Source organism: Camelina sativa, chromosome 11, assembly GCF_030686135.1.
Source record: "Camelina sativa cultivar CO46 ecotype springtype chromosome 11, ASM3068613v1".
In the NCBI taxonomy this organism is placed as follows: Eukaryota; Viridiplantae; Streptophyta; class Magnoliopsida; order Brassicales; family Brassicaceae; genus Camelina; species Camelina sativa.
Window position 1 is genome coordinate 31202124 of NC_141890.1, and position 26402 is coordinate 31228525.

At 37.7% G+C, this 26402-nt stretch overlaps 2 protein-coding genes and 2 pseudogenes across 4 annotated transcripts; 2 read left to right on the top strand and 2 right to left on the bottom strand.

Moving 5' to 3' along the window:
* The first annotated feature begins 456 nt into the window (after positions 1-456).
* LOC104724551 (putative GABA transporter 2) lies at positions 457-2738 on the top strand. Its single transcript, XM_010443052.3, has 7 exons — positions 457-741; positions 852-1082; positions 1282-1379; positions 1491-1677; positions 1759-1889; positions 1976-2212; positions 2304-2738. Exons 1-7 carry the CDS (start codon positions 657-659, stop codon positions 2691-2693), a joined length of 1359 nt encoding a protein of 452 aa, XP_010441354.1. The 5' UTR covers positions 457-656; the 3' UTR covers positions 2694-2738.
* Positions 2739-2989: 251 nt separating this feature from the next.
* Positions 2990-3517, bottom strand: LOC104728461 (E3 ubiquitin-protein ligase SINA-like 7 pseudogene; annotated as a pseudogene).
* A 7202-nt stretch (positions 3518-10719) lies between these two features.
* Positions 10720-12302, top strand: LOC104724553 (uncharacterized). Of its 2 annotated transcripts, XM_010443058.3 has the most exons (3): positions 10720-10772; positions 10988-11165; positions 11483-12302. In XM_010443058.3, exons 2-3 carry the CDS (start codon positions 10988-10990, stop codon positions 12094-12096), a joined length of 792 nt encoding a protein of 263 aa, XP_010441360.1. In that variant the 5' UTR covers positions 10720-10772; the 3' UTR covers positions 12097-12302. The 2 variants fall into 2 exon arrangements, with proteins under 2 accessions (XP_010441360.1, XP_010441359.1); XM_010443057.2 differs by having other exon boundaries at positions 10729-11165.
* A 1160-nt stretch (positions 12303-13462) lies between these two features.
* Positions 13463-24488, bottom strand: LOC104724554 (putative F-box/LRR-repeat protein At5g41840; annotated as a pseudogene). Its single transcript, XR_015571493.1, has 5 exons — positions 24373-24488; positions 15664-15909; positions 14353-15402; positions 14141-14275; positions 13463-14057 (listed from the first exon to the last, which is right to left on the bottom strand). The product of XR_015571493.1 is annotated as a putative F-box/LRR-repeat protein At5g41840 (transcript).
* Between the last annotated feature and the right edge of the window lie 1914 nt (positions 24489-26402).

Here is a 26402-nt window from a genome sequence, read left to right on the forward strand (position 1 = left end):
CTTGATTAGTTCTTCAAGATACTCTAAAATCAAAAATTGTTGTGATAAATATAAAATATATTGTAAGATAAACACCCATTTATAATTTGTTACCATAATACATATTTTGTGTATTATCAACAGAAATAGCCCTGTGGCCCCTGTCCATAAAACAACCACTACAAGAAAAAAAACTAATAAAATTTTAAATTCTGTCATTCAAGTTTTTTTTCTTTGTAAATCTCAAAAAAAAAATTAAAAAATTAAAATTATTAGTTCAAATTCTTATTTGTCATTCAACTTCTTTTTCATATATTTTTTTAAAAATATGAAAGAAACACACGTAGCATAAGTGGAAAAGTATTAAAAAAAAAAAAAGAATATATTATTTGGTTATAATGATAACTACATGAGAAAGGCAAAAATTGATAAAAATCCGAATAAAGGGGGAAAATGCAAATAATGTCTCCTTTTCCCACTGTGATGACAGGTTGGTTTCTTTAAAACGGAATTTTAAAAAACATCACACTTTTATATATTAGCAAAATACGACTATCTCCAGCTAACATACGCTCAACACCATCACACCCCCTCCTGCTCTCCATCATCATCAATTCCCATATAAAATCATTTTTTGGCTCTCTTAATCTCTCTGAAAGAATCTTCTCACACAATCAATGACGGATCCTCCTCGACCCGACCCGTTTCCTGTTACCCGACTCGAATCCGACGCCGGAGCTCTCTTCGTCCTCCAATCTAAAGGTTAAAAAAAACTTCTCCGATCCTCCAATCTTTATGAATTGAAACTCCAATTTTTTTTGTAGAATTTCAAAACTGATTTTGAGATTTTTATTTTTTATTGTTAATCTCAGGCGAGTGGTGGCACGCCGGGTTTCATCTAACGACGGCGATCGTAGGTCCGACGATATTGACGTTACCTTACGCTTTCAGAGGATTAGGATGGTGGTTAGGGTTTCTCTGTTTAACGACCATGGGACTCGTTACTTTCTACGCTTATTACCTCATGTCTAAGGTTCTTGATCACTGTGAAAAATCCGGCCGCCGTCACATCCGTTTCCGTGAACTCGCCGCCGATGTTCTCGGTATCTAAAATAAATCTTTATTATTATTTTATTTTATTTTGCTTTTTTTTGGTTAAAATCCGTAAAGGTTGGATCGAATTTTTCAATTTGGATACTTTGACCTTCTTAGGTTCACCACACGTGTCTCTGTATTTGTTGATGTCATGGTTTTACACCTAACCGGTTATTTAATTGTGATGTGATGGTGGTGGTGGTGCAGGATCTGGATGGATGTTTTATGTAGTCATCTTTATCCAAACAGCTATCAACACTGGAATTGGTATTGGTGCCATTCTACTCGCTGGTCAATGTCTTGATGTATATAAACTCTTTCTTACTTGCTAATCAAGTAACTAACAACTGTACGGACCTGGTCATTGTTTAATTTTAATCTTTCTTTCTTCCTCTGTTTTGGTTACTACTACGCAGATAATGTACTCGAGTCTTTACCCACAAGGGTCCTTGAAGCTTTACGAGTTCATTGCTATGGTGACTGCTGTCATGATTGTTTTGTCTCAGCTCCCAAGTTTTCACTCTCTTAGACACATTAACTTTGTGTCTTTGCTCCTCAGCTTAGGCTACACTTTCCTCGTCGTTGGGGCTTGCATTAACATTGGTACAATTTATCCAGGAAACAACTACTACTACTAATAATGTTTGAAAACTAAGACTAATATCTCTGTTTTGGTTCTCACAGGTTTGTCTAAAAATGCTCCTAAACGCGACTATTCTCTAGAGCATTCCGATTCAGGGAAAGTTTTCAGTGCCTTTACATCGATTTCGATCATAGCTGCTATTTTCGGGAATGGAATCCTACCCGAAATACAGGTGAAACATTTGTTCACTCAAACATTATACAATGTTGTTATTATGATCAGCTTGAGATTTATGGTGATAATTATATATGTATGTAGGCAACTCTTGCTCCACCAGCCACAGGGAAGATGTTGAAAGGACTACTGTTGTGTTATAGTGTGATCTTCTTCACGTTTTACTCTGCTGCTATTTCTGGATATTGGGTTTTTGGTAATAATTCTAGCTCCAATATTCTCAAGAACTTGATGCCTGATGAAGGACCGACTCTGGCTCCTATCGTGGTCATTGGCTTAGCGGTCATCTTTGTTCTCCTTCAGCTTTTCGCCATTGGCCTCGTAAGTTTAACTAGTATCATCGTATTGGAAGTGACTTGGCTGTGAGACTAAACGTTTAAACATGTTTCTTGTTTTTGGTAAAATTGGTTAGGTGTATTCTCAAGTTGCATATGAGATTATGGAGAAGAAATCAGCGGATACAACAAAAGGGATATTCTCAAGACGTAACCTTGTGCCTCGATTGATACTAAGAACGCTATATATGGCGTTTTGCGGATTCATGGCAGCGATGCTACCGTTCTTTGGTGATATAAACGCGGTGGTAGGAGCGTTTGGGTTTATCCCACTCGATTTCGTGCTGCCAATGCTTCTATACAACATGACCTACAAGCCAACGAAACGGAGCTTCACGTATTGGATAAACATGACGATAATGGTTGTGTTCACTTGTGCGGGGCTCATGGGTGCTTTCTCCTCCATAAGGAAACTAGTTCTTGATGCTAATAAGTTCAAGTTGTTTAGCAGTGAAGTTGTTGATTAGATGCTTATGATAGTATGATATAACATATACACTTTTTTTTTTCTTTTTCTTTTTGTGTGTGGTTTATTACACATGTACATTCAAGTTTTGAGTCGACTCCACCAGATAACAAACATCCATCATCGTACAAAATGCAAAACCAAACGAGTTACAATCCTCACAAACGTCCATCATCGTACCTTGACCGAACAAAAGCTTCTTATATATCACAAAAAAAAAACAGACGAGATAGAGGGATTTTACATACAAACACAATATTAAAAGGAGCTTCTTCTCTACATCACACCCCAACATTCTTACTCTTTGTTCAACATCTTGATGCAAAGCTCCATCACCAACCGTTCACCACGCAATAAACTGTGAGGGATCCTCATGTAACTCTCTTCAGTTCTTTTGGAGCTCAATTCAAGAAGTCTCTTCACAGTTGATTCGTGAGTTATAGCGTTCCCATCCACAGTGTAGGAGAGATGATATGAGAACTCTCCTACTTCTGGAGCAGATGGTGCGATGCAGCTAACAGTAATATACACACCATCCGCCTCACTGAAACACTGCACCGCAAACAATAGGTGCTTCTTGAACTCCCTTTTAACATATATCTTATTCTTATCTTTGACTTTGATGTTCATCCGGACATCAAAGTTTTCGGCACAACTGAAGCCAGTACAAAACATAAATATAACATGGTGGATAGAAGAAAAATGAAAAAGATGTTTGTAGAGATCCTCGTATGAGCCAGTGTAATCACAGCCCAATGCAGGGCATGAACACTGAGAGCGAGTGCATTCCTTTAAATGAGTTGGTATTTTCCAATTAGATACCATTTTCGTGCAACCAAACTCGGCGTTTGGGCATCGGATAAGAGTTGATTCAAGAACTCTCTCCATTGCTATGCAACGATTCTTTCCAATAGGCAAAGCACATGCATGGCACTTGTTACTCAGTTTGGAACAGCAAGAAGAGCAAGCCAAGTGCCCATCTTCACACTGCAAACCAAAAATAAGAAAGCTAAACCAATGATTTAACAATCAAAACAAGATTGGAAGAAAACCTAACAAAGCATTTTCAACTTGACTTTGCTATATCAACTAACCATTCCAAATAACAAAAGATGAATCTGTCAATAAAGATTGTAACATTTATTATAAAGTCTCGGCCCTTTTTAACATCTAAGTGAGTCACAATTCCAAAATACTATATTCTATATGAAAAAAAAGTTACCCTAAAGAAAGGAAACAATCTGAAACGTAACCTGAAAAATAGGAGTGGTGAGTGATGTAAATGCCAATCAGGAAGCTGTATCAGATCACAAGCACCCGAGTTGCTGATATGGATGTGTGAGCTGACGTGGCAAGACATGAGTGGATGTGATGATATGTCGAGGAAAGTTGATGCCTTGGCATTGAAGATAGAGACGAGATTGGTCTTGGAGATACGAAGAATATTCTCCACGACAAATAAGGAAATGATAAGCTTGAGCAGTAAACAATTTCCTTATCCTTGGAGATATGAAGAATATTCTCTACAACAAATAAGGAAAAGATAAGCTTGAGAGCAAATAGTTTCCTTATCCCTTGATACTTGGAGATTTGCCTTCTAGGGTTTCTCAAGTCATGTATCTATATTCTAGGAGTAGGCCAGGAGTCAAGTTGAGCACTCTAGAATATTGATACAGTTGTAAACTTCGAAGCCAGAAAAATAAGGCTTAGAAGGTCTGTTCCCAGTTCTCAGTGACGTTAATCAGGGAGGTATTAAGTGCGCAGAGAATTGTTTTTCTTTCTCTTAGATCTACACTGGTGAGAGTTTAGATAGAAAAGAGAGAGGGTTGGTTTTCTTCTCTTATAGATAAAAAGAGAGAGGGTTGGTTTTCTTCTCTTAGATCTACACAGGGTGTTGTGTTAGATAGAAAAGAGAAAGTCTTAGATTCATTCTTAGTCGGGATCAATCCTATTGGGTAGAATAGGTTGAGTAAGGGCCGAGACAAAATTGTATCATTGTAAGAGATAAATTTTGTTAATAAGATTGAATAGAAAAACGTTGGCTTGGCGCATTCCAAGTGTGAATCAGTGTGTTGTGTGTCTCTATACCTTTACAATTGGTATCAGAGCAGACGCCTGATAAAAGAATTGTGTATCTTTTCAACAAGTGAGATCTTGAGACGAGGTATGGAGAATCCACAACAGTTCGTTGATGAGAACAATCCACTGATGCTTGACGCTGAGCATTATGGTGATTGGAAAGCACAAATCAGACAGATGATTCAGAGTCATGATATGGAAGCTTGGTTCGCTGTTGAAGATGGATGGTCACTTCCAACACTTACGAACATGAGAGGAGAAACTGTAATAAAGCCATGTAAGTTGTGGACGGCTGAGGAGAAGTTAAAGGGAAAACAGAACGTTGATGCGCAATCTACTATTTTCAGCTGCTTGCTGATGGATTTGTTCGCGATGGTGCAAGAGTATATGTCGACGAATGAAGCTTGGGATCGTTTGGAAGGCTTCTTTGAGGAAACCAGAAGGGTGAAGAAGGAAAAATTTGATGTATCACCATCCTGTCATTTCAACAGTCATCTAAGCTCTCCTTGTCAGGAAGTTGTAGTGCTGAAGAAGGTATACAAGGATAAGAGGTTTGTCAAGTAATTTCTCAGAAACTTATCACATGGATATCTTCCTCACAAATCTGATGGTAAATGTGCTTTGAGTTCTGATGAACAGAAGGTTGATCAGGGTGTGAAATTAGTTCATACAGATGAATTGAAGATGAGAAAGAATGATCAGAAGGCTGAGGAATCATTCACTCTAGAGACTGTAGAAACTCAGACGTTTGTTCAAGATAATGAGGAAGTACTGATCAAGAAGCTGTTCAGAAGGCTGAAGGGTGTACAACGTCAACATCATTCTTCATCATCCAGATCTGATGCAAAGAAAGAATCTCAGAGTTCTGAATATCAAGGTTATGGACACTTTCAATCAGACTGTTCTACACTTGAAATAAGAAGCGTGCTGAATTGTTAAAATCGTCAAGGCTGTGGTCATACGAAATCTTGTCTGACATGGAGTGATTGAGTCAGCCAAAGAAGATAATGAGAATCAGAAGGCTGTTTTGAAGCCTAAGGATGATGTGGCTGGTTTATCTGTTGAGAAACAAGTCATCGCTCTGTCTAAGGATCTGATTCTGCAGAAAAAGGAAAATTATGATCTGGTGTCTGAGAAGGAAGAGCTGCTTTGTGGAGTCTACACACTTCAGAAATTTTTGTCTGAGGAGAAAGTCATTTCGTCTTTGTTGAGACAACGCCTTAAGGATCAGCTAAGAATAACAAGAAGCTGAGAAAAGGAGCAAAAGGCCTGTACAGGGGACTGATCACTCACAAGGGTACTATAATTGCAAACTGTGGTATGAGCAACTATGGAGGAAACTCAAGCGGTGTCAAGAGTGTAGTTAATGAGTCCTTGTATGGTGAGAAGATTTCATACATAGGTCATGGAACAGAAGTACTGCAAAACAGAGGTGATGCTGTCAAACGGGTGTCTGAGTTCAACTTGCAAAAGACTAAACAGATGATTTTTGTGAACAACCTGAGAGGGAAACTGCATGGTTGTTGGTATTGTGGTGAGACTGGTCATATTAAGGTTGATTGTTGCAGATTTAAGAATCGTGTAAGTCAACTCATACGCCAGAAGAAGTTCCACAAGGTTGAAAGAAGAGGACAAGATCAGAAGTTAGGGTAAGACTGTGAAGTGTCGAAGATCTGAACAAAAGAACATGTCGTTGTTACTATGCAAGTCAGAGCCTCCACAAAGCTGCATGTTTCAAGTATCTGGATTGTATTATACCACTCACGCATCTGAAGGAATGTCACAAAGATGTTCGAAGATACAGGCGAGTAAACATCAAGAAGCGTGACATGAACTGGTATGTTGCGCACACTGTTGATGATCAACAGACTGTTGTGTTGAAGCACTGGTTCTTTGATAGTGGTTGTTAAAGGCACATGACTGTGAATCAAGGAAGGCTACAAAACTTCGAAGAAGGCTTAGCTGACATGGTCACTTTTGGAGATGAAGTTGAAGGTAAAATCAGAGGCAAAGATGTATCTCCTTGTAAAGATCAGACCACTTTGGAATTTGTCTACCTTGTCGATGGTCTAAAAACCAATCTGATTAGCATCAGTCGGTGGTGTGATGAGGGTTTAGATGTTACCTTCACCGAGAAAGGATGTCAGGCGGTTGATGAGTGCCACAATATTCGAGTCGAAGGTCAGCGCTCTGATTATAGCTATTATATATGGAAGTCGCCTAATTCACAAGCAAAAGAGATCAATCAGCAGTGTTCTATGATGCCTATAGACATGATCTCAGAAGGAGTGCATTAACTAGTTGTTGTTAAGTGTAAGCTGCAGCAGTCAGGAAACTGTGAGAATCACATCCATCAAGAAGCTGCTGGACGGATTCAGGAGGGCAGAGTTGTTGTGTCTGCTGCTACTACACAGAGTTGTTCGGATGCAGTTAATGGCGTGGCAAGGCAGAGCTTTGCAAATGGATTCAAACTGCAACAATGTGATATATCTCAGACAGGCGAAGCTACAGAGGTGGTTACTATTTCTATAGATGTCGTTGCAGAAGAGACAAACGTGGACAAGTTGTGGAGAACAATGCATGAGTGATCGTACAAAGCTCTAAGGAGAGTTTGCTAGACGCAACACCTTCACTTCACCACAAGGTTTGATTAGTGCATGTGAGTAACAAAGGAGTGAAGATGAAGTCACACCTACGAGAGTTGGAAATGTTCTGTCTTAGAAGATGATTCAAGAGATTGTGTAAATGGTAACTGGTACGGTGGGCTGATCAGTTGTCTGAAGATGTATTTTACTAGCAAACCAGACATCTGTTATGTACTTGCAAGCTGTGAGTGTTTTAGTATCACACATACAAGCTGCTGAAAGGATTGTCAAGTATTTCAAAGGCACATGCGAAAGGAGCTAGCAGAAACTTTAAGAGATATCGCTCTCTGAATCACCGTGAAGGATCTGGTGGCTATTGCCTTCCGGGAACAAAGCTGATCTTCTGCTACGCTCAGAAGCTTGTTAAGGTACCTTGTTCAATTGTTGAATCTAAGGTTAATGCCTTGGGAACCTGTTTCAGTCACCTGATGAGGATCAAACAATTGAGAACAACGTATGGTACATTCTTAAACCATGCTTCAATTTTGTGTGATAATTGTTTGTTTGCTAATATTGTTGTAGATCATGTATTAGATACTAAAATTAAATTACAGGACCCTGAATATCAGTTTATTCATAGAGTAGTTGTGGAGAAACTGATAGTAATAGAACATTAGAGCACTGATTTGCAAATTGCTGATCTGTTTACAAAAACCATTGGACTTGGATCAACACATGATTCTGAGAAAATTCATTGGTGTTTGTGAGATCTAATATGTTCGGTGAGTTGTGTTGATCAGATACAGGGACTTGCATCAGAACAGGCCATGTAATTCCTAGAATGTATAAAAGATCAACACTCTGTCTAAGCTAGAGTCAGTGGAAAATAGCTGCCTGTCATGCCAATTCATATTGGGGATCTCGTAAAACGTTTTCGTGAATGAGGAGGTCAAAGAGCTGAGGAGAGGCATTATTATGCATTCCATTCTGAAGGAAGTACCAGTGGTTTGTAAGTTAAAAAAAAAAAAAAAAAACAGAGTAATGTGGTTGGTACGTCTGCAACAGAGCCCTGAAGAATAATAACAAGGGAATGCACTAATATCCGCGGTTGAGAAGTTAAGTGATATCGCTGATAGAAAAAGGGTTGGTTTTCTTCTCTTATAGATAAAAAGAGAGAGGGTTGGTTTCTTCTCTTAGATCTACACAGGGTGTTGTGTTAGATAGAAAAGAGAAAGTCTTAGATTCATTCTTAGTCAGGATCAATCCTATTGGGTAGAATAGGTTGAGTAAGGGCCGAGACAAAATTGTATTATTGTAAAAGATAAATTTTGTTAATAAGATTGAATAGAAAAACGTTTGTTTGACGCGTTCCAAGTGTGAATCAATGTGTTGTGTGTCTTTATACCTTTACAAGTAACTCGCAGCAGACAGGACAATGTAAAACATCAAGATACAACATGGCAGAGCATGTTTTCTCCTCTGTTCGTTGCTTCTTTTGAATGTGAATCTCGCTTGAATCATCTTCATCGCTTGAGGCACTCGCCATATCGATTAATTAAGCCTTAACTCTCACAAGTGAAAATGGAAGAGAAACGGGTTGATTAATTAGGAGATAATATGAGTCTTAACCGTAAAAAAACCCTTTAGTCTTACTAGTCTCAGATGAGTGAGAGGTAAAAAAAGCTGTATGCAAGCCATTATTATGACTTGGGCGGAATACGAAGAGTTTAATGGGATACACCTTGTTAGCAACATACGTATAATGACACGTGTCCCACTTACAAACTAATTGTTCTTGAGATTACTATTTTTTTTTGGCTACTTTGTATTATTATCTTTTTTCTTTTTTAACCTTGTATTATCTTCGCTATCTGTATCGCGAATTCATCTATATATATGTTGGTGATCAATTTATATGTGTTTTTTTTGGGATCAAATTTATATGTTCTTTTGTTTATTCACCGTAACTTAGAAAATAGGTCAATCAAGACTCCAAAAATCCATCCTCATGGACTATTACTTAATGTGCTGCTTGGCAAGAAAATAGAAAAACAAGTGATCTTAGATGAAATTAACGAGAATTTTTTTTTCAACCTTTTGGAGTTTGGTTATGCGCGTAGTTACGCAACGATATAGTGTAAAACAGTAAAAGGTATGACCTTTGTAAAACTATGACAATCGTATATTTAAAAAAAATCAAGAAATGTTTGCTTAAAGTAGGGAATCAGTGAAGGCCACACCCACAAGACAAGACGATCTCCTCTACATATTGCAACAATCTCTACATATATTGAGATATGATTTGAGGATCTTCAATTCTTCGTCATAAATGAGAAATAAATATATGTAGGGACAAGATCATATAAACTTCTATTTTTTATTTCTCATGTGATGTAGTAGTATTTACTATTTAGTACTGTATTATATATTTTCTAAGGTTTACGTGATAATGGGAACGAGCACGAATAGTCAAACATACGACATGCATGTTTGTACAAGAACCAAACTCGTTTCTTTTGTTTGATATCCATGTAACATGTCTATTACAAAGATAATTAACAGTACTCGTTTATTTATTACATTTGTCGTTGTTAATGAAACTAACTATATCTATATGTATAATAAACATACATGCATGAAAAGTTTATACAATCCATGATGAACAACGTAGAAACTTTGCTGCTCTTGGTTAATGATTAACCCATCAGCATCCCATCCATGGATTGAAATTGTCTAAAAAGAAAAATATAGAAATACATCAAAGTAATTTCTTTTAAAAAATATACCTACGAAGTACGTATTCACTTAAATTTTGATCGACAGAAATTATTATAATTAACAAATTACGAATGTAAATTCGATACATATATGCGTATACCGACCTAGTTAATATATAATATATTGTCAATTGCATTATATCCACGTGAAAATCCCACCAAGCTCGGACACGCGTTCATGTATGATATCTCTTTCTCACTTTCCTTATCATTTAATGATTTTTAATCATCCAATCAACTGATATTTGAGCTGATGGGTCAAACTTATCTATCAATTACTAGAAATCTATATTAAAAAATGGATTTAGCTTTGTGACATGCATACTCCTACAAAATTACGGTTAGTACAATTACTTGAGAAACTTTCAACATTAATAGATCTAAATTTGACTGACCCACATGAGATATAATTTATGCATACTATACTGAAAAATGTTTAACTAGAGCCAAATATCCAAAACTTAAAACCAAAAACATAGAATTTTTTAGCTTTCGCTAAGAACGTCATATTCATATATTATCGTGGGATTAATATTTACTATTTAATTAATAAGCATTAAATTGCAATATATATCTTCATGTACATACGTAAAGAAGTGAACACAGACCGTGAAGTTGAGACTCATAATTCACCACCAAGTACACCTCTCTCTCTCTCTCTCTCCCTCTCTCTCTCTCTCTAGCTCTCTCTATACATATACTATATTATAGATATATATCCCATCAATACGTAACAACCACCAAAGATTACAATTCACAGCCTTCCATTTTCCTTAATTGTTGTGAACATAAAGATTTTGGAGAATAGATATCAATCTGTGTCATTTTCTTCTGTTGGGTACAAAAATATAAAGATGGAGATCAAAGTCAAACCAAAAGCCGTAGAATCTACGACGATGATGGCAACTAAAGAGGAGGATGAAATTAAGAAGACGATGAAAGATTGTGTGGTGATTGGTCAAGAGGCAGATGAGGAGGTTGGTAAAGGACAAGGTGAAACAAGACAAGCTGATTCTAAGAAGTTGGAAATTGGTAAGTTTCTGATCTTTTGTTGATTATCATCTTCTTTCTTCTTTTATACTTTTACATATACATTAAAAAAATTTCAGGCAAAAAAGTATAAAAACCCTTTAAAGATTTGTCTTATTTTTACCAAATCTTTGAAATATAGGGAACAATACGATTAATATATATACTTCAATTTTATTTACTTTTCAATTTTTTTTTCATTCGGATTCATTATTATAGCCTATAAATCGACTCTTTTTGAGAACATAGATCATCTCTAGAAATATTTGTACAATATAGATACAAGTATAAGCCTTTTCATGAGTTCACAAATCTTGCAGACAAAAACTTTACGAGTCAGAAGACTAAAAAGAAAGAGGAGAACAAGAAAGAGGAAAATAATAATTATATTTCTAACATGAAGCATAAGAAGACGAGTTCACACGTATGGGACTGTGGGAGCACTCTCTACGACTCGTTCGAGCTCAACTCGTTCAAACGTCAACTTGACTCAGCCATCTCAGCTTCCTCCGCTAGAACGATGTCCATGTCTCGCCTCCCCGACCGTCGTCTCCCTCCTCTCAGCTCACTCTCACCGGAGAATCCTCCTCCTCTTCCTTCACTGCCGACAACTTCTTCTTCCTCCTCCTCCGGCGGCAAGAAACACTCGAACAAGATCTCTCGTTCTCTTCAGAGATTCTTGAAGTCAGTGTTCAAACCTAAACAGCACCAAAGCTTGAGCACTCCTTCTTCCCCGGTCTACAAGGCGGTGGGTCACGGAGGCGGCGGTGATAAAGATCGATATTACGTCGTTTATGACAAATCGGGTTCGTTGACAACTATTCCAGAGTCAACGTCGGAGAAGGAAGTGAGCCCTGAGATCAACTCTCTTGTTAGGAAAACCGTATCCGAGAGATTCCCGGCGAGTCGAGTCGTTGGTATTTCATGTGCTTGATATCTTGATTATCTAATAAATCTAATTAATTAAGTCTTAAATTTGATATAAATTAATATCTATATATATAAACATGTTATGACTTGTCAAATTAATTATTAGAGACCTTTTTTTTTTTAATGTGATAAAGATTTTGGAAATGAATAATCGTGTTGGACGTATTGTATATATCGTGAATGTAAAAGTGTGATGCATTTATGATGCAATGTACCTATATCGTAACCATGTAGTTTAGGTCTATCTACCTTTTTATTTTTTTTGGCAAAAGAGGTCTATCTACCTTTTGAATATGATGTGTAACAATACGGTATGGCTATAAGGAAACTACGTGACGGGTTTGTGTTAAAGTTGAAAAAATGAGATGGAGTTACGCTCAAAATATGTAGTGGATCGGAGTAGTTTTATTAACAACGAATTTTTTTAAATGGGTCTTTTCATGGTGAGTATTGAAAAAAAATAGGTATGGACGACTCACACTATGTGTGCGCGTTTAATTTATTATGCACATCAATTTTTTATTTTGTTATGAATATTTAACTACCACATGTAAACATATAGTTAGAATATGAATGCACGACAAGAAGTAGGGTAGAAATATGAAAGGTAGATATAATATAGTATGCACCTTGGTTTTTATTTAATGCATTGCGACGTCGTCGTCTTCACTCTCCAATAAGACAATAACGTAAATGTTTTGATGAGATATGTCTCCTTTATACCTAAACTAATGACATTAAATTAGAAATACGTTCTGCTTTGAATATACGGTCTACGGAAATTGATAATGTAAACTCATGTAAAATGTTGTAAGGCATGAACAAATGTAACAATTCTTTTTTTGTTTACAGTATTTAATTTGTTATAAAAAAATTGATATGCCTATTTTGTTTTTGTTTTGCTTCTAATTCTCTTTAGAAGTAATTATTTCACCTAAATCCCCAAAATCAAAGGTTCAACAATGAATTGTAAATATATGTAAAAAATTATGAAGACGATTAATAAATTCAATAGAAGATGATTATCTAACATTCATTCTAGAACTCGACTAAAAAATCTATGTTATACATTGCACTAAGTGTTGAACATTGCAGAATTTTAAATTTCAGCTTTCCCTAAAAAGGGTAATGTAAAAATATGTGATACTTGGAAGTTTAGGAATCTAAAGATGTCATTATTTGTTCCCTTTTGCTCTGTTTCTTGATCAAGAGATGTCACTATTTGCTCTGTTTCTTGATCAAAAAGATGTCATTATTTGTTCTGTTTTGCTCTGTTACTTGATAAAAAATATCGCTTTCAGCTTAACTTGCCACATCATTCTCGCAGATTTCAATTTGAATAAAAACTGTTATCCATTTCAAGAGAATAATGAGCTAATGCTAATTTTCTTCAATAGATTATAGAAGAGAGACAAACAAAAGATGATTAAAAGAAGAAAGCATTAAACACAAGTCATTAAAAGAAGAACAAACCAAAAACTCAAAAACAAAAATAGCAAAGAAAAGAGTCACCAGAGGAAGAACAAACGGAAGAAGCAACTATAGAAACTGAGGTTATCCACTATTTTTGAAACCAGTAAAAGATCTTCTACCTCGTTTAGTCGACATAGTAGATGATAAGTTGAGGTTATCTGAGATTATTTTGACATTGCACTTGGCTGAAGCTACTCTAGGAAGCTTCCGAAGTTGCTTGCATACCTTCATCACATCTTCATCATCTGTGGTATTGTAGTACAACGTCACGTGTTCAAGATTTGGCATCGTCTCTAGAAAGTGCTTGACGTGTTCTATCTGGTCCTCTATCCCATCGAAATCACATTTTTCACGAAACTTCAGTATCTTAAGAACCTTTACCGGACTTGATAATAGACAATCACGAACGACCCTTCCCCCGAAATCATCCGGACATTTACACAAGCACCCGTCCTCGTCGTCACATCTGTTAGTATAATCGTGATGCAGTCCCTGAAACATAATGGAAACAGTTTCAAAATCTAGTCGTGTGTAAAAGAGTGTCAGTTTGTTAATGTCAAGAATGTGTATGCTACTTGGAAGACGAGGGTTTCTAGATATGGACAGTTCTTGAGTAGAGCTGGCAGTGATTCCCATTCGACCCATGGTTCAATAGTTAACTGCATCAGGTTTTTGAATACCGGTATTGTTTCACTGCAGTAATTAAGTACCTGAAATAAAAACCAAATCAACTATGACTATGAGTAGGAAATTAAATAAAGATTACGAGAAGAAAGATGCGACTGACCTTAAGAGTGTCACAAGACAAGTAGAGGAGCTTAACATTGCATATTCCCATGAGAAGATTGTTCAAATTAGTCTTGTCTTCGGGTATCAAAGTAAGTTCTTCTGAACATGTTACATGTACGATCTGATCAGGTGTCAATCGAAGTCCGAGACTAGCTTCAACAAGCGAATCAAAACTCACTTGTTGATACCTATCCGCCATAGAATCAGAATATTCTAGGTAGACTAGATTTGGATTATCAAATAACAGTTGCACACTCTCATTAGCCTCATCAACATCTTCAACCTCATAAAAGTTTTCAGAACGACAAAACTTCAGTCTCTTGAGGGTTGGGGTGGACACCGTCAGGTAGCCAGGCATAGGTTCCAAATAGTTCCAGTTCCACTTCAAATTAAGCAGCACTAATTCTTCGAGCGCGTAACAGCCAGAGAGAAGCTTGTTAAACGTACAGGTATCTGTCTGAAAATAATCAAGATGTAAAATCTTGAGCTTCGGAAGAGAAACATCACCTTCTACATTAATGTTGACACCATCTTCAAATTCTATCTTTAGCTTAACCAATGTCTTGCTCACAAAGATCTCACAAGGCAGAGGATAAAATCTCGATCTCGAACAATAACCGAGAGAGGTAGGGATGCGAAGATCAATATCAAAGACACCACGTTTCAAGACTTTGGGTATCCATTCAAGAACCCAATACTGACCAACAACATCTTTGCACTTGACGTGGAATCTCTTCAACGGAGCTTTGGCTTTGGCTTGCAAAGCCAAGACACTGTCCACGAAACTCATAAAACTTTTAGAATAATACTTGTTTCTTCCTCGAGGATGGAAATAGATGGAGTCATCAAAGTCAAGATTTGGTACAAACGCAAGCAAAGGCTTCCACCTTTTGGCTAGAGCTGTAGTTGAAGCAGCTTCTTTTGTTGGAAGATGTGACAAATTATTGCGTCTGGTAAACCGCTGATTAAATCTCTGGAACCACCACCAACAACCTTGTTTTTCTTTTTCGATTCCATTTTGTGACAGATAAAGAACAACACTTATAACCTGAACAAAGATATGAAATAACTCCGGTAAGATATTTGAAACAAGAGAGGTCAAATAATAAACTAGGTCTTTGATGTTTCTATTAAAACACCATGTACACTAAACCACATCAGATGATCTAATCATTATATTAAGAGATACACAACCGAGAACAAAAAAAATTGCTAAGAAACAGAGACAAATACACTACATAACCAATTCGTCGGAGAAAAAAGTAGACATGAAGAGTGAGACCAAAAGAAGAAAATGGAGAAAACTTACTTTAACAAACAAAGCAGAGCCCCACAAAAAAACCTACAACGATTGAGTTTTTAAATGATTGGGTCTTCTGAAATCCTCTGGTTTTGTCTTCGTGTGTGTGTGTGTGTAACGTCGCATAGTGTCTCAAGAGTCGCATTAAAAACTGGTTACTCTTACTCCTCCATGGCGTTGAAGTTGAAGCGGTGGGTCTTGGGCAGCGTTGTGCTTCCTCCGGATTGACACGTGGCTCCTATATGTTTTCGTGTACTGCAAAGTATTTTAGAAATTTTAGTTAATTTGATTGTATTATTTAGTTTTGTCAATTTTGAAGTAAAATTATATTTATTTCATATTCTGTGACCATGTTGATTTTGATTGGTTGAATTAAATTTTCTTTTGCATTAAATTATAATTTCTTAATCTCTATGCTTTGAACTACAAAAAAAGTCTCAACGGAGGGGAGTTGTTGCTTTTAGGGTTTCCCGTGAACTAGAAGACCAAAACTAGAAGACACACCCGTACCAGAATAGAATGCACGGTCGTAAGAGGAATGCGGCTTCGAAGCCAGAAGAGGACGCATCCTCCGCTGCTGAAGCCCTAGAGCTCCGGTCGCTCCAGTCCCAGTTCATGTCCAATCACCATCAAAAGATGTAACGTACACTCTAAGTCTTCTTCTTCTCTTTCCTTCTCTCTCAATCAATCAATCTAATCAATGGTTTCTTATAGTTACACAAAGGAAGCAATTCAATTAAGCGCGAAGCTTCTAGAAATCAATCCGGAGGCCTACACTGCTTGGAACTATAGGAAACTTGCCGTAGAGTATAACCTTGACTCTGCAGATCCAAGCTTGGTCAACTCAATTCTCCATAAAGAACTTGAAGTCGTGAGTTGCAAATATTTTTTTACTCATAAATATTGATTGCTTCCCATTAATGCTGATCATCTCTTTGGTTAAATCCAGGTAGAGAATGCTTTAAAGAGAAATCTCAAGTTGTATGGGGCATGGTATCATCGTAAGTGGGTTTTGAGTAAAGGGCACTGTTCCTCCTTAGATAAAGAATTGCAACTTTTGAATAAATATCAAAAGCTTGACGATGAAAAAAGAACCTAGTTCTCAGGAACTTTCACCTTTGGAATTATCGCAGGTGAGATTTATGTATGCACATTAATGTCAATCAGCTTTTTTGCATACTTTCGTATCTTTGATGTCTCTGTTCTCAAATTTTTTATGTCAGGTTTGTTGTGGAGCTAACCAAGATGTCAGAACAGGATGAGTTGCAGCATGACGATGATATGGAGTAGCGACACGATGTTGAACTCCAAACTTTTTCATTAACTTGTCAAACACTTTATTAATAATATGTTTACCTCCATCACTTATAACAATCCAAGGAACTCTAAATCGTGGAAAAATAATGGTTTTAAACAGCTTCAGAACCACAACAGAATCAATCTTAACATTTGCAATTGCCTCCACCCACTTAGAGACATATTCAACAGCTATTACAATATATTGGTTTTTCGAAGGCGAAGGGAATAGTCCCATAAAAGCAATGCCCCAACAATCAAAAACTTTAACTTCAAAGATAAAATTTTGTGGCATCTCATGTCGCTTACTAATCTGTCCCCTTCGACGACAAACATCATAGCAAGAAAAAAATTCATGGGCATTTTTAAATATTGTCGGCCACCAAAACCCGGCTTGAAGAACTTTAGACACAGTTTTGAAAGTGGCAAAGTGTCCAACATACTCTCACCCATGGCAATGAAATATCACATCTGGAACCTCAGACTCAGCTAGACATCTCCTATAAACCCCATCAGAACAATGCTTGTATAAATACGGCTCATCCTAGTATAATCTTATAAGTTCTCTCAAGAACTTCTTCTTATCATAGTCTAAGAACTTTTCTGGTTCTACCTCTGCAGCAAGATAATTTGTTATATCAACATACCACAGTTGATTGGAAGTAGCCACTTCCTCATCAATCTCACAAACCGTAACAGCAGAGGACGGGTGTTGACCGACACTGGTAGTAATGTCGATCAACACTAAGGAATTGTGTGGATCATTAGTGTTGAGATGAGGATTGGTGGCTCGACCTTGGTCCGTCTTGGAAATTATGTCGACAGACACCCAGGTGGTGTCGATCAACACCGACTATGTAGTTTGACAATCTCAACGATTCTTCACCAAATCAACTTGAGAACCAATATCAATGACGTAAACATTCCCTTATGGAAGAGAATCATGGATTGGAACGTCATCATCTATCCTAATCCGCGATAGATGGTCAGCAACTCCGTACTCAATTCTTTCTTGTCCCATACTTTGATATCAAATTCTTGAAGAAAAAGAATCTATCTTAACAACCTTGGCTTGACATCCTTTTTCTGCATCAAGTATTTTAGTGTAGTATGATCTGTATAAACTATCTTCTTTGATCCTACAAAGTAAGAGCGAAACTTCTCAAAGGCGAACACTACTGCCAACAACCCTTTCTTGGTTGTTGCATTCCTCTGAATATCATCAAGTGTTCTACTTGCATAGTAATTACCATGAAGCTTCGTACCTTCCTATGTCCCAACACAGCTCCAACTGCAAAATCACTGGTATCACACATTACCTCAAAAGGAAAATCTCAATCCGGTAGATGTACAATCAGAGCACTCACTATCTCTTGCTTAATCTGTTCAAAGGCTAAACAACATTCATTTGTAAAGTCACACTTGACATCCTTACAAAGAAAAGCTGAAGGTGGTTTGGCAATCATGCTGAAATCTTTGATGAAGCGTCTGTAGAAACCTGCATGTCCAAGAAAACTCCTCACTGATTTCACACTGTCTTGCAGTTGAAGACATGTCATCACTTTACTATTTGCGCGGTAAACCTCTATACCAACTTTTAAAACTCGGTGCCCAAGCACAATACCATATCTCACCATAAAATAGCATTCCTCCCAATTAAGAACCAAGCGTTTATGCTCACATCTAGCAAGCACTTTACAGAGATTATCCAAACAGCACTTGGATGAGGATCCATGAACTGAGAAACCATCCATCAAGACCTCCATGTATTCCTCAATCATGTATGTGAAGATAGACATCATGCATCTCTGAAATATCGTACGAGCATTACATAGTCTGAAAGGCATTATGCGGTATGCAAAAGTACCATAAGGACAAGTGAAAGTTGTCTTCTCCTGATCATCCGGATTAATCGGAATCTAGAAAAACCCAGAATAACCATTCAAAAAGCAAAAGTATGGATGATTAGCCAACCTCTCAAGCATCTGATCAATGAAGGATAACGAGAAGTGATATTTTCGAGTCACGGCATTCAGCTCTCTGTAGTCGATGCACATCCTGTGTCGGGTGATAGTCCGCATCGGAATCAGCTCATTCATATTGTTCTTCACCACTGTGACTCCTCTCTTCTTGGGACAACATGCACTGGACTGACCCAATTACTGTCAGAAATTGGATAGATGATTTCCAATATTCATGATCTCCTTCTTAACAACGTCTTGCAGATTCGGATTCAGCCTCCTCCGATGCTCAATTGATGATTTCGCTCTTTCCTCAAGATGAATCTTATGCATGCATAAACCCAAAGATATAGCTGCAATATCATCAAGGTAATAACCAAGAGCTTTGTGAAACTTTTGCAGCTTACTTAGCAATAACGTGAGCTATGCGTTGTTTAATGAAGCATTAACAATAACTTAACCCGCAAGAAGAGGTTTAGATCAAGTGTTTGAGCTTTCTCAATGCTCCAATCCTTGAATGTTTTAGCCTTTGCCGAAGTACCAACCAATTATTCTTGTGCAATCAACTTCTTCACTTGCACATTAGCATCTAGAAACTTGACATACCCAGGAGCAATGTCATCTAAATGCCCAGCTTCCTCAGCAGAAGTAACCAATGCTCTCTCTAGTGGATCCTCAGGATTCATCTCCTTAAAAATCTCCTCATCAAGATTAGAAAATATATCCACATAGAAAGTCTGTTTGTCAATTGTTGGTCTCTTTACCAGCTTATTCATATCAAAACACATTTGTAGACCACCAACATTCAAACCAATTTGTCCCTTCCTGACATAGATTATAGCTTTAGCTGTAGCAAAGAATGATCTTCGTCATACTCCAATACCACAAAATCAGTAGGTATCAAACAATCACCATCTTAATTGGAAAATCTTCAAGAATACCGTCAACAGTACGAACTGAGCGATCTGCAAGTATAAGAGTGATCTTTGTAGCCTTGAAGTCTCATCCCAAGGTTGAATGCAACTGATCAAGGTATCAAATTAATGCTAGAACCGAGATCACACAAATATCTAACAAACCTATTAGTGAAGATCGTACAATCTAGAACAAAACTACCAGGAAGCTTCTTTGGAATCTTGTTCTGAATAATAACACTGAATTGAGCTGATATCATCATCACACCCTGCTCAGTATTCAAATCATTGGTCACCATCCTCTTCACATATTTCCTAAGCATTGGAGACGTTCTTACTTTATCAATCAAAGGAATCTCAATAATGAGCTTCATCATAGTGCGCCTTGCACTTAGCATCATCTAGCTCTTATTTAGACTTCCTTGGGTTCTTAAGAAAGGGAATATTGGGTTACCCTTTCAGGAACTTGAATTGAAGGATTCACAACTTCTATTTCAGTCTGCGATGAGTGTCGACCGACACCCAAGTGGTGATGCTCAATGTTGTGCACACTTGAATTCTCTACGTATCGTAATTCGTCTTTGATAATTGGCTGTAGTGTCAAGCGACACTCTTCATTGGTGGCGGTCGACACTGCCTCCGCTGAAACAAACTTGTCATTATCTTCATCTATCAATTCCTGCAACTTATCTGATTGACGCTTCTTCTTAAGCATTGGTTGTAGCTGCTTCTTACTGATGCAGTGACAGCTCCACGAAACTGCATAACAAAAATCGTTATGTGACAACAATGGGACCTAGAAACATTTTTTACAGGGATCAAAATATAACTTTGGAGAATCAATTTTGGATATAATTTTTTTTGTTAAATAGACTTATGCTAATTAAGTTAGAGGTTTTTCTTCATTGAAGAAAGAAAATTAGAAAATATGAGATTTTTTTTTTTCAACCAAACATTAATTAGAAAAGAACTCCACGGTTGGTAGCTCATACCGGTGGGAAAGTGTTTACAAAAGAAGATGCATAAATAAGAGATCTAGAAGACTGTGCAACATAATCCGCCCTCAGATTTGTGGAACAGGAAATCTTCGACAAGGAAAATAGTGGAAAGACCGCCCTCAGAATGTGGAAATCGTCTAAAATATTTGAGAAGGCAGGCCAATCTTTAGGAGCTTGTATCATCGCTACTAATTCTGCAGAGTCCGTTGCGAAGCACTAACAAGCCACTCCGTTTGCGAGGAGACACTCCATGGCCCAAAGCAGAGCCTCACACTCTGCATGAAGCGGGGAAGGACTTCGCCGAAGGCAACGAGCACCCAGTAACAAGGTTTTGTCATGCCCAGTATCACACCACCACCCCAAACCTGAATTGGGATCAGATCCTTTCCAGGATCCATCAATTTGACAACAAAGATCCTGGACCTCCTCTAAAGACATCTGATCATAAGCAGCCTGAGAAAGCACCTCCTCAGGCGTTAACTGCGTTCCTTGAAAGACTTTTTAATTCCTATCCTTCCAAATGGTCCATAAAATCCAAGGTAATCGGTGAAGAGAATCTTGAACATCCGAATGAGAGGACCCTCTCCCATAGATGAAATCCAGATTGGAAAAAGCTGATTCAAACAGGAAACCCCCTGTCGTGACCTATACCGAGGCCGCCTCCCAAATTTGACGCGACCGAGGGCATGTAAAGAGAGTATGATTAATTGTTTCACACTCTGAGTCACATCTTTTGCACTTAATATCGCATTGAACCCCTCGATGTGCCAAGCGATATGTCACTGGTAGAGAACCAGAGGCAATTTGCCAAAAGAAATGTTTAGTTTTAGGCGGAACATGAAGTTTCCATGCTTAGGCTCTTAAAGCTGTACATGTAGGACCAATTTCAACCTTAGCCACCATCGCCCGAGCTAACTCATATCCTGAACGCACCGTGTATTTCCCATATTTAGAATAATGCCAAACCAGCCTATTTGGTCTCAAGGAATTACTCAAAGTCATACTCTGGATAATCTTAATATCTTTCGGATCCATGAACTCTTGAAGAATTGGTAAATGTCACTCCCTTGTGGCAGGATTAATTAAATGATTAACCATTAAATGTGGGTGCAATAAACTACATCTCCCATTCGCCGGACGAGGGTGTTGATCAGGGATCTATGATCCCGCAAAACTGAGATATTAGAACTATCTCCCACCATCCACCGAGCACCTTGCAGAACCAGATCTTTTGTGGAGAAGATACTTCCAACCAAAGGAGAGGGTGAGTAGGTTTTTTTTTGGCTAATAAATGGTGTTTATTCCTAAAATACCGACCCTGCATCACCCGAGCAAACAAAGAATTCGGAAATTGAATAAGACGCCAAAACTGTTTAGCTAACAACGCGTCGTTAAATTTATCCAAGTCTCTAAAACCCAAACCACCATTATTTTTACCCTCACACAATTTATCCCAAGCCACCCAATGTAAACCTCTGGCATTATCACTAGAGCTCCACTAGAAGTTAGAAACTGCACTTGTTAACTTGGATGTTAAATCTTGGGGAAGTTTAAAACAGGACATAACATGAGATGGTAGGGCCAAAGCCACTGATTTAATCATAACTTCCCTTTGATAGATATTTCGCAGACCAGCCATTCACACGATCATCTAGCCTATCTTGGACATAACTGAAGACCTTATTACGAGAACCCTCAAGGTTTTCGGGAATACCCAGATAGGAACCCATCCCTCCGTCCTTAGAAATACCAATGACTGTTTTTAACTGCCCTCTAACTTGTTCTGGTACTTCTTTCCCGAATAAAATAGATGATTTTGCAAGATTAACCTCTTGGCCCGAGGCTTTACCATAATTACCAATAATATCCATAACATTCTTACATTCATCCTCTTCGGCTTTACAAAAGAAGAGACTGTCATCCACAAATAACAGATGCGAAATAGATGGGCAATCACGGGCAAACTTGATTCCCATAATCTTACTTTCCCTCTCTGTCCTTTTGATATTAGCAATCAAGACCTCCGTACATAGAATAAACAAATACGGTGACAGAGGATCCCCTTGACGTAACCCCCGTTCTGGGGAAATTGAGCCTCGTGGCTGTCTGTTTAATAGGACTTGATACGAGACTGAGGTCACACACCACATTATCCAAGAAATCCATCTATCGTCAAAACCCATTCGTTCCATAACCGCCTTCAGAAAACTCCATTCAATCCGATCATAAGCTTTACTCATATCCGTCTTGAAAGCTAAAAATTGGATTTACAACGCCTATTGGTATTTAAACCGTGAAACATTTCCTGGGAAATAAGAATATTATCCGTAATTAGACGACCCGAAACAAAAGCCGATTGAGTTTCCGATATAAGGGAGGGCAATATTTTTTTTCTGTCGGAAACAAAGGATCTTAGAGATAATCTTATAACCCACATTACAAAGACTAATCGGTCTAAAATCCGCCATCCGTTGGGGCTTGTCAACTTTCGGAATGAGACAAATGTTTGTTTCGTTTAAACGGGTATCAAACTTCCCAGTTCGGAAGAAATCCCTAACCAACATGACCAAATCGCTTTTTAGGGAAGACCAAAATCTTTGATAAAACAAGGCTGTCATCCCATCAGGCCCCGGGGTTTTCTCTGGATGCATAGCAAATAGAGCCTTACGTACTTCAACCTCAGAAACCTCCTTAGTTAACTCTCTATTCATCCGCTCCGAGATAGATGGATTCACTTCCTGAACCATCTCACGAATACCACTAATATCAGATTTTAGAAATAGGTCTGTGAAATAAGAAAAGGCAGTATTCTCCATATCTACCTCTGAATCAACCCAACTATCATCCACCCCAAACAAACCCACAATCCGATTCCTCACCCGCCGCTACTTAGTAGATGCATGGAAGAATTTGGTATTCTTATCTCCGACCCTTAGCCGAAACTTTCTACTTTTCTGTTGCCAATAAACCTCCTCATCCCTATAATCCTCTTTCAACTTTTGCTCTATAATATTGATATCTGCTTGGGAGATCGAATCATCCAATTTAGCCTCGTCAAGAGCAACCTTCAACTCAGAAATGATAGAAGGGCCTGTTGGGATTGTTGGGTATGTTTCATGAAGTGGGCTTTTTAGGAATGGGCTTCAGTACCAATTAAACTCTTCTTCTCCGAAAGTACAAGTCAAAAAACTGTCGATGACGGTTTCCTCTCTCCACCAAGAAATTGAATTCCTACAATTCTTAATTTTGTCCACAAAACCAGGAGCACAAAAATTGCAACTGAATGATTAGAGGAGAAAAAAAAGGAGATCTGTATGGTAAAAGTTGACGAGGTACGTAGTGTATGGAGTTCTCAGAGAAATTCAGAGTTGCCTAAAGATCATCGCTTTTCATGTCGACAAGAAAAGAAGAAGGTTGAACGAAGAGGAGGAATCAAAAAGGTTTCAGTTGAAAATTTGGGCCAATTTATATGTTAATCAAGTGAGGGCCAGAATAAGCCCAAGTTTGATAAGAATATTTTTAATAGGAAGAAATTAAAAATAATCTTACTTGTCAGATTCGTGCGGAGATCTCGACGGAAAGAGCTGTCTGATTTGAAATTTGGATAACGATCAGGTTTCGAGCTTGGAAGCGAGAGAAAATCATAGAGAGAGACTCACTTTTCTGTCACTATCTTTGCTAGTTGATAAGATGAGAAAGAGGATGTTGTTGCTAGCTCACACTGGCAAATAAAGAAACTACAGGAATTTATTGGTGAGCTTGATGGGTTATATAGCAAAGAAGATCTTGTCGGAACGTCAACAAAATTTCCCTTCAATTTGAGAAGTGGAAAATCGGCCAAGAGAAGGAGATGGGCATGTTAGCCATGCTGAAGCAGATCTGCGAGATCAAGATGATGACAGTAGTCCATGTTTCTATGATGTTCTGTTATGAACAAATGAAGCCTATTAGAGTTACAAAGCGAAGTGGAGTTGTACGATATTCATCAGTCAACATCCGGACTTTATCAACATCATGTTGCTTCCTTAGTAAAGGATGATCTCATTCTAAAGAGTTTGGGTATGGATCATCTCTGTGAGAAAACCAAGGTCATCTTAGATTGTAATCAAAGCTTCAAGATTTTAAAAGAAGATGAAGTCATGAACTGATTTGATACAATTATGAGATCAGAATGTTGTCTACAAACTCACAATCTGAAGACAACGAGAAGAAAGTTTAAATTGTGGGTTTGGTGTCTTTGATAATTACAGTTTCTGGGTTTCTAATTCGATATGGTTGAAGATGAGTCAAAGAAGAAAAGAAACTGAAGCTATGATCAGGGTTCAATGACTTCGAAATTTCAGAGACATAGAATTATGGAGTCAAGATGTCTTTAAAGAAAAGGGAAGAAGACATGTGTGTGCAGTTTCTCTGAAAAAGCTCAGATTAAAGCAAAGAGGAACCATGTACTTGAAATCCATGAATAATGAAGAAGAAACGTGATGCATCTCTAAATCAAAGAAAGTAGCTCAGAGGAAGAATGATAAAAGAAAAAAATTTCAGATGTAAGACAGTTTTTCTGTTTGATGGTTCATTTCTTCTTCTTCGTTTGCGTTGGCTACAGACCTTGGATTGGAGTTCTGAAAGTTGCTCTAGAAATTTGAAAGCGAGATCTTTCCAATGATATAAAGATTGTCATCTGATTCCTTGTGGTTTGACAGGAAATTGATCTCAAAGTTGACTACTCGTAGTGTTGTTTCGTTTCGGATCTGTGTTAGGATTTTGGCCATAACTCTCAAACCGTAAATCGAAATCGCGATCTGTTTTCTCCTATGGCTTCGTATGACTGTGTTTGATATCCCACCAATTTTCTGGGTTGTTTTGCTACTCCGTTTATGCTCTGCATCAAGACTGCATCAAGACTGCATCAAGAAAGATGATAAAAAGCCTCAATACAAGTCATCGAAGTGTGTGGAGTGATGGATGTGTTTATGGAGTTCCATCAAGGATTTATATACGTTGAGTGGTTCTTTGACTTGTGTTGCTCCAAAGGTTTTAGCTAAAAAAAATATTTGACCAGAGCTACGATCATTATCAGGGATATGAACATTAATATCAAAACAGTTTTTAAGACATCCACTGCAAATTACAAGACTAAGGTGAAGTTTGTATAATGATTATGTCTCTGTGGAATGAAAGTGATTCTTGTAGTTATCAAAGATTTTTCAGAAGTTGAAGAATGGAACTGAACTTCAACATCAAAGAAGGGAACTGTAATTTGTAAGATCTGAAAAAGAATGCTAAAATCATGTTTGTGATGGAATCTTCAAGGCAGTGGTTGGAGATCTAAAAGCAATTCGATCAAGCTGAAATTTTGTGATGTGCTTCATACTGCTACTATCTGAATTTTCAACGGTGGGATTGAGTTTTTGACGGTTGGTTTGTGACTTATTCAAGCATCTTCAGTCGGTTTCATACACAGTTCATCTGAAGTTTCAAAGTTGACCAGTTCTGGAGAAACATAAAACGGACGACCAAATGAACTCGGCTTGGGATGAAACTTGGCAGAGATACTCTAGACATCTTGAACTAGACTCTGG